This window comes from Nestor notabilis, unplaced genomic scaffold (assembly GCF_000696875.1).
Source record: "Nestor notabilis isolate BGI_N333 unplaced genomic scaffold, ASM69687v1 scaffold4947, whole genome shotgun sequence".
Classification (NCBI taxonomy): domain Eukaryota; kingdom Metazoa; phylum Chordata; class Aves; order Psittaciformes; family Psittacidae; genus Nestor; species Nestor notabilis.
Window position 1 is genome coordinate 78,593 of NW_009935943.1, and position 9,269 is coordinate 87,861.

General features: G+C 45.0%; 1 protein-coding gene across 1 annotated transcript in view; it reads right to left on the reverse strand.

Moving 5' to 3' along the window:
• FRMD4B (FERM domain containing 4B) overlaps nucleotides 1-5,169 on the reverse strand; it is a gene marked incomplete at its 5' end in the record, with an annotated part of 54,365 nt that extends 49,196 nt beyond the window's left edge. Inside the window, one exon of the mRNA XM_010018074.1 lies at nucleotides 5,085-5,169. Coding sequence (XP_010016376.1) covers nucleotides 5,085-5,169 — 85 coding nt within the window. The remainder of the gene's footprint in view (nucleotides 1-5,084) is intronic.
• Between the last annotated feature and the right edge of the window lie 4,100 nt (nucleotides 5,170-9,269).

Genomic DNA, 9,269 nt, shown 5'->3' on the forward strand with positions numbered 1-9,269 from the left:
GGGAACACAGCCAACTTGACCACGATCTTAGTTTACAGAACGTATTTTAAGAACTGGCAAAGAGTCAACCGTATGGCTGCAGAGCTATATGGAGGTTAGCTCTAATGCATAATAAACTTGACAGTGCTTCTCTAGCCAAGTAGGGTGTTATTTTTCCAAACTTGGCTGTTTTGAAAGAAGAAAAGACTAATTTATCTTTCCAAATTTATCATCAAGATGTGCGTGACCAGTTCTCACCCACCTCCTTGAAAGTATCCAAGCCATGGTCATGGGTTGTGCAATAACACAGTGAACATGTTAAAGCTCCCCTGTTGCTGTGCAAACACATCAATCCTGAGATACCCATTTCACCTGAAACCAAGTGTTAGACTTTCACCATTTTAAATTCCAGCTGTACAGTACGTTTCAGAGATAACTGTAAATCTAAACCCAGCTTCTTAAAGTCAGTGACAGGAGAGAAAGCTTTTAAATTGAAGTTGTCACCACGGAAGGTTTTTGAGCAGCAGTTCTCAAAGACTTGGGAAAGAGAGACACGTAGAAAACAGAGCCCAGGCATATACAAAGCATCTTTCTAGCCTTTGCATTCTGCCAAATTACATGTGGATAAATGAGCTTTTAACTAGGTGGATGGGAGGCACTTCCATAGACCTGGAGATCTAAGTTACTGTTTCCCACCTCTTGGCTAGTGGCCCGAGCTGTTCCTGGCTTCTTCTTCTTGGACAAGCCAACCTCTCCAAGCTCCAGCACAAAGAGAATGGAATAGGTTGCCCAAGAAAGTCGTGAATGCTCCAACCCTGGAAGCATTTAAGGCCAGATTGGACAGAGCCTTGGGCAACATAGTTTAGTGTGTGGTGTCCCTGCTCATGGCAGGGGGGTTGGAACTAGATGATCTTAAGGTCCTTTCCAACCCTAACTATTCTATGATTCTATGATTCTGGAGAGCAGGAAGCCATGGATTCTATGTGTCTGGACCACACAGGACTGAAGGCCTGGGGACTACAGCATCAGACCAGGGGAAAAATGGGCAGCTCAACATGAAAGGAGGGCAGGGCAAGAGCACAGGTAGCATTTGTTATATGGGCTGGAGGCCAAGGTTTAGGCACACACAAGTGGCAAGGAAACCCAGGGCGCTCTTACAAAGGCAACAGCAGATGTTGCATTCGGTTCATATGCAAGGAGATGTGGGGAGGGCATGGTCAGCAAATTCTGAATGGGTTGTGATGGCAAATCCAGGAGAGGAAGTTTATTCTCCAGGTGTATCAAGCAAAGTTATGTTGCTCAGTGCAGAAGGAAGATGCTGGTGCTAACGGGTTAAGATAGGAGCAGCCACGCAGGCCTCCTGTTTGGTGCAAAGTAATTCTTCGCTCTGGTTGCAGAACTGTAATGCTGCTACAATATGATTTGCCAAAGTAAAAATGAGGTCTAAGCCCTCTTGTGCTTTTGACAATGGGTCCCCCTCACTGCTTACAGGGGCCGAGGGCAAGGAGGTTCTCTCACTGTGCAGAGAACATCACAGGTTGAAGGGGATGCACAAACCTGGCATGTGGTAGCAAAGGTCCCAGAGGCACAAAGGAGCTTTGACTGTAGAGCACGGAGGTGGGGGAGTGGGTGGGGAATAGAAAGAAATACATTTTTGGCAGCAGGGATCTTATTGTTATCTTGTCCCTTCCTTGCCAAAATGCCTACAGGAATTGCAAAATGCACAAGCCCCAGATTCCTCCAACCTCTGGCAGAGGAAAGTGGTACCTGATCTGCAGAAAGGAGCAGAAAGATTTGCAGGAAGGAAAGTGGAGTTGAAAAGTAAGGAAAAGCAAAGTGGATGAGCACTACAGAGCACCAAGCCAGCCTTCGCCCCTTTCAGATTTCTTATGCAGGTTTTTATTCCATTATTTATAATTCAGAATCCATATTTCATGACATATTGTATAGTCATCAGTTAACATATTTAATGTGCTAAATTATTCCAAATTTTTACTCAACTGGGAGCAAAACCTCTCTGGAGTCATCTGGAGCGAGACAGCCAACACATGCCTGACTTCATTAGGGAGTCACCATTCTCTTTGATTAGATATAGCCACCTACAGGATTTCATGCACAGGATTGCCCATAGATCTCTCAAAGAATAGTGTAAATACATTTCTGATGCAGCCTCCAAACCTCATAAGCCATGGATAAGTCCCTTTCAGAGGTGGCACTGTCTGTGTTTAGCCAAGCCTTTGGCTGGCTCTTGTGGTGCATCCCACATGCCAGCAGAAGCACCAACGTGCACCATCTTGTATGTAGGGCAACATCACCCTCTGCTCAGGAAAACATTGTTTTCCTTTAAAGCACACACGGGTACCTACACACTACTCTGCTGTCAACACATGCCAGTGCTCAGTAATGTCAAGAGCATAAACACAAACTCCATCAAGCATCAGGCCTCTGTGCCACCCTGGGTCTGGGCTTTTCACACGCTGTGTCCCCTATGGAGAACGAGCTATTGTGAAAACTTTGGAAAGAGCTTTGTGAAAACAAAAAACACGATTGGCTTTTAAGCAATCTTATCCATGCAGGTCTTCTCACACCCCAGGTATTGCAGCAGTTATCCTCTGACCCACATTCCTGGCCCACACAGAGCAGAAGCTTCATGCAGTGACCCAGGTTGGGATATGGCCCCAGTAGAGCATCCTCCAGCACACGCTGTGTGTTGAGGAGCAGCCCTGAGTACATGGACTGGGAGTGGGTTACTGCTTTTTAGACACTGGGGTTTCTTCACTCCATGAAAGGAAAGGAGATGGGGGAGGGTGGGGGTGGGGAGAAAAGCTAATCTGAGGCAGGTCTAAACCTCCTGGAGCTAGATTAATGACTGAGAAATGCCAGGGAACATTCTTTGCTGTCATCAGTGAACATCAGCCACTTGCTCCACCAAAGCTGGGGATCTCTCATATTCAGAAGCCAACACTGCTCACCCTGCAGCCTGTGCCTCCTTCCTTGCAGCACAACAAGGCCTGTCAGTGCTGCAGGAATGGACACGCTGTATGAGAACATCCAAGGTGCCTTTGTGCACCCTCAAGTCCCAATCCTGTGGGCTTAAATAGATTTTACCCCGTGTGTACTTCACGCACTACTTGAAACCTAGCGACTGACCATAAATTTGCCAAGTAGAACCAGATGTTTTTAAAAGACCTAATTTGAAGGTTAAAAACCACTGGACCAACCTTGAAAGTAAATAAACTGGTTTCTGCTGAAGTGGCTGCAGTCCTCTACTAAAGCTGCGCTGCACAGTTGTCCAGCATAGGCAAAGCAGGGGCTTTCCTTACATGTGGAATCACTCAGCACTGCCTGAGAACCTTCTCTCAGTAGAAAGCAATGTTCCTCATCCCTCTGCTGCCCACAGAAACCGGACACAGCAGAAAGCCCTCTCTGCTTCTGGCAGTTTTCCTTGCAGGAATGGGGAAGCTGGCAATTAGAACACACACCTCACAAGCCATGGGGGGAAAACATACACCAGCCTTCATTCAAACCTCTCCCAGCTCCTGAAGCCCTGAACTGGGTGATGCACTGCTTGCTGTGGCACCCCGTGCACCATCAGCGCTTCACATGCTATCAGCATTCCATATCAGTAATATGAAGTTATGCTGCTTGACAATAGCATTTACCCAGGCCAGAAGTGACTCTGTATTTGTTTGATGACATGTGTGCTTATGATCAGTGAGGGCAGGTTATTTATGTTTCTCCTTTTTGTTTTCTCTTATGCTTTATGCATAAACACATATATTATACCCAAATGTTACAATATTGAGTAGCATTTGTTTCAACACATTCATTTTTCACATTCCGCCCTAAAACCAGACCCGTTTTCCAGTTCCAAAATTGCTAGTGCTGTCTGTCTAGTTGAACTGCTCCAGTCTCCCCTGAAAGGATGACTACGAGTTGCCAAAACCCTTCATTTAAAGTGGCAGATACATCAAATGGAGATTTGCTTTTTACTAATCTTAACTAGTGAGGCCCCAGGTCCTTGAAGCACCTTGAAAACTTTAGCATGTTGTAAAAAGGCACCAATTTCCTCCACTCTTCCAGAAAGCAGTTCCTGTACAAAGCACAGTCATAACATTGCCATTAACCACTTTTCATGGCAGGTTTCTAATCCCACCATAAAATAATGAACACTGGTTACTGAGTAAGAATCCTCTAAAACCTGAAGCATATTAAAGGTGGAAGCTTTGGCTGGCTCCACTGAGCTCCACTACCAGCTAATGGTACGGGATTGTTTTCCAAGAAAAGGTTGTAAGAACCGAGTCTCCCTCTTAGAGTGACTGAACCATGAGTAAAATAAAGGCACCAGATGCACAAGTTCGACATTAACTGGTAAATCCCAGTAACATCAGGCATTGCTTAAGTTCATTAAACTGCAGCTGCTTTGCACCACTAGTTATAAGGGGCATGGCAACAGCGGCTGCCAGAAAGCTCTTTTTTCAGACCAAGACATACCTGCAGCAGATCTACATTATTATTTAATATTTTGGCTACCATATCATGAAGTAACTTTTAAAAATATGTACTTCACCAATTTGAACATTTTAAGAAAACAGTGTAAGCTTTTTAGGCAAAGAGTAAATACAGAAAGTGTTTAAATAACTAGTTATTATTGCTTCTTCATAGGATTTATTACTTCACTGAATTAAGGCAGGAAATCAGGGATCTAGGAACCAAGTTCACAGTGGGTCCAAGACCTTACACCTCTTTTGTTCTAGAGACAAGTCTGACTTGAGTGTTTGCTATGCAGTATATGGAAGGATATGCCACTGAGACAGAGCCTACCTGTAGTTACAACCCAGATTTCAAGCAACTTAAAGGCTTTTGAGTATTTAAGAGTTATTCTAGTGTGGTGAGTACACAGCAGGGCTGCAAAACAGGACCAGGGAACCATTATCATCCTTATCCACTTGCTTGAAGCATCAGCATTTAAGTGAAAGAGGAGACTAAGCATGCTGAGATCTTAATACTTCAATAAGATTTAGAAGTCAGACACAACTCCTAAGGGTAGGTGGGATGGATAAGGAGGAGATGCACAAGGTGCTCTGAAGGACGCTGAGCCTTACCTGGTGAACACAGGACTTGGCATTCAGGAAGAACAGCTCCACGGTAGTTTTGTCCTTGAGAAAGGAAATGCTTTCAATGTAGAACCTGAAAAAGAAATAATAATTAAAAAAATGAATGGTTACTTTCTTGCATAGGTTTCATCTTCCTCCCAGATCATTTTATTTCCTCAGTGTTTTGTTCTCTAGCAGTAAGATGGTACAGAGGAACTGTGAGCTACTGCACTTAATTTCCTGGCTATTAGGTGGGAACAAGCAGAAAATCACAGGCTGACAGCACACAGGGAATGACAAACTCCATGTTCAATAGACTGTAAGTATCTGATGACTTTTCATATCATTTGAAAACCCCGTCGAACACTAAAGGAGCAAAGCCCATCTCTCCTGGGCAGGTAAAGCCACAGAAGTGGAAAAGATTGCTGGAGGAGAGGGGCTGGCAGCAGCTCCATAGCACTGTCTTTCCTCCAGGAACACAGAGCAGCCATGGGCTGAAGCACATTAACTTTATTCGAAGCAAACAGGAACAAGGAAAAAACCTATGAGGAATGCTTTGGGATTGACTCCATCTCATCAGGCACATCCATCCTAATGACAATGGGCTGCAGTGGGCTCAGCCTTAGGCATCACTCTGCCCAGCGCTCACTGCCTTCCTTTCCGGCCTGGCCCTGGCTTCCTCTTCCCAGGGCCATGGGTGCATCAGAGGCACACACCAACCAAAGCAATCCCATTACTGGTCATTCTGGCCCAGCCAAGGTTGGCAGATAGGTCCCAGTTTGCTATAGAGCTACACCAAACACCACGGATGCCACTGGCACTCTGCAGAAATCACACACAACCTGTCTGTGCGCTTCTCTGGCTCACCTGGGGCATCAAACCGAATAGAGCCTAGATGCATTAAATGATGCAGAGAAAACACATCTATAATTTGGGGAGCGTGGAACTACCAAGTCAGTTTAAAGAGACAAATTTGTGTGAACGTGGTCTTATCATTCCTCCTCGAGCTGGATCTGCAAGCAGGATACCTGCCCTCCAGTTCCTTACGGAGAATGAATATGTTGGGGCCAGATTCTCTCACCCAATGCTAGACAGAAGGTAGACTTTTTCCAGCCAAGTTCAGCCAAGCAAGGACTTGGGCCACCACCACAGACCACACCAGGACTTCTCAGTGTCTTGCCTTTGATAATGGGAGGGTTGGATGGCCAACACAGGGCACACAGCCCACTGTGTTTATCAGAATCAGGCCAATCCTTCCTGCAGCCCCACAGTGCTCCCAGGGTTCCTCACAGCCTCAGGCTCCAGCCACTCTTGGTGTAAATGATTTGCAAGACATTGGAAGAGGTCCACAGCAGCAACAAAGAGCACAGTAAAGCAGTAAAGCTAGCACCTCCTGCTCTTGTTAGAACATATACGGTATTTATGCTGTGACTTAAGACAAGCAATACATTAAACAGTAATTGTTTTAATATTTCACATTCCTACAGCATGTTCCATCAAATTAATTTTAAAGCACTCCCCAGGATGCCTCTGCAGGATAAGGAAATAATTCACCCCTTTCACAGGCATGCGGCCTGTCCAAGGGGCAAACCCAAGCCCAGCAGTCTGACCCAGGCCTTTGAAAGGCTATTTACATTTCCATGGTTCCCCTTTCACCAAGATCTGCAGAGCCACAGCTATTTCCACCTTCTCTTAATCCCACCTGATATAACTTTTTTCCCCAACAGCTTTATTGAACTTCACTTAAAACATTCTCGAGTGTTTCTCTCCAGACATGCAGAGCATCAGAGGGCAGGAGCCTCACCCTGTCCTTTCCCATCCTGCTGCCAAGCCCAGCCCTTCAAAGCATGGACCTCCCTCCACTGCACCAAAACTATAATTTTCCTCAACTAATGGCCTCATTTGCACTTGCAGTTTCTCTGAACTAAGAGCCAGGCATGGCTGTCATCCTCAGAAGCAGGATGGTATACCTGGCTCTGAAGAGCAGTAGCTCCCAGTCACCAGTGGTACAGAACAGACCATAAGATCGGGGGATTTTAGTTGCCCCCTGCCCCAGCCAGGTCCACAGGCTCCATTTCTCCTGTGATACAAGCTGTACACTCTTATCATCACAGTACAGATAAGGAACACTGGGCCACAGAGATAAGGATGTTAAGGGATTGACAGACATGTTTGAGAACACCATAAAGTGCATGTTCTGCTTTTATTTCCCATGCTGTCAGCATCCTTGAAACAAAAATGACACTTTTATAAGTCCTAAATCTGCATTATAGAGCCTTTCACCAGCTGTGTGTAGCATACGAGAGCTATGAAAGCTACGTGACTGGACTGAGTTTATGCCAGCTGAAGAAAAAGGATTCACGTCTGAAAGGATTTGATCATGTGTTTCATTACTGAACAGCAAAACCTGGTGGATCCCCCCCTCATTTCCAGTATTGCAACTGGAAACTGTCCAGTGTGGTGCTGAAAGACACTGAGAAGTGGTGCTGTGGCACATTTGCCACTTGTATGAGAACAGCAGCTCAGTGCCCTGCCTCATTACACTTGCATCTCAAATGAAGTGACACTGAAAGTGACATTCATTCTGCTCATGGCTGAATCTGTCTCAAACAGGCAGAGGGCATGGCCCGCACAGCCTGAGGGACACCCTGCTCCTGCAGCAGCATCCACCACTGTCACATCACCCACATCTGGAGACCATCCAGCCCAGGGGCACAGGAGCCAAGTGCTGGGGCTCTGCCCATCCCCTCTGTGCCACTTGCCCCACACCCAACTGTGCTTTTCTGTTCAAGCCACAGGCACATACAACTGTGTCTTTCAGCTGCTCTCATGGGAGTTTAAAGGCTATGACAAGGCAAATGTGTTCACATGAGATAAGTGTCTGAGCTAACCACCCAAGGCATGTGCCATGCAGCAAAGGCCTGGAGTCACTTACTTATCCAAGAAGTTCCAACAAAGTAGAGCTGCAGGTTTTGAAGTGGTTTTTCTACTGGAATATCTATTTCCTACAGATCAGGCAGTTTCTATATTGCTAATTATTGCTGTATCCTCCTCCTCCTGCTCTGCTTCTTGCTCACTGCCCACGTCCTTGGCTCTTATTTGCTTGGTCTAGATCTCATAACCCCAGAGTAGTCAGGCTTAAAATTAGCTTCTAAAAGTTGATCTTTCCAAGCTTGCTTCTCACACATCAACTCTTGCCCAGGTCTCTGCACAACCTGTCTTGTAGAGCACTATTTTGCAACAGAGAGGGCCAAAATGAACATCATGCATTAATCCCAGCCAAAGAAATGCTCAAGTCATATGTTTGCCTTCAATATATTCACTCCCACGCCCTCATCAAATACAGTGAATATATTGAAGAACCCATCATTCCTTTTAAAACAGATTTTTTTTTCCTCTTTAAAGAGGGGAAGAGAAGCTCTGAACTCCATCACCAATAAGCACATATTCAGCCAAAACAAAGTGCAGCTTGTTTCAGGTCTTCCTAAATGACCAGGGTGCAAGGACATGGCAAGTCGACAGTGCCAACCAACCCAGCTACTCAAGAGGCTCTGCCTTGGAACTGCTTCAAATAATTAAGCACACAAGGCATAAATTTACTGACGTATGAAAAGCAAATGAGGTCTGTCTGCTCTCATTTTCCTCATAGACTGTAAGGAAAACAAAAACTCCAACAATAATATTAAGAATATGATGCTTAGTCTTTTTTGCCAGCACAGCGCTTTCACAGGACATGGCTTTTTTCAGGCCCTTAACCAGCAGAACTTTGCCAGCAAAAGCCCTAAAGTAATGCAATTGCATTGGCCAAAATCATCACTTTGCCAGGGATTCTCTTCTCTCCTGGGGACTGGCTTAAACTGTGAGAAGCCATTAGCGATCCCTTTCAAGTACAGGCAAACCTTGAGTAAACATAGGAAGAAGGAAAAGTATTACAATTGTTTAAAACTGTTAAAATTTAGCACTACTAAAGTCAGGCAAAGAAGATACTTAAAATATGGGGGTTTAAACGAGAAAAAGTAGGAACAGTATCCTAGTAACAGTTTAAAAAGTAGTAGGTTCCAAAGTACTTTATGTCATAGTTAGATACAAATGAGCAGCACTTACCCAGGACTTAGTCTCCTCCTAAAACTAATATATCGCTTTGACATTTATTTCCTTTATCAAACCCATAATCAGTTCTTTTAAACACCACCA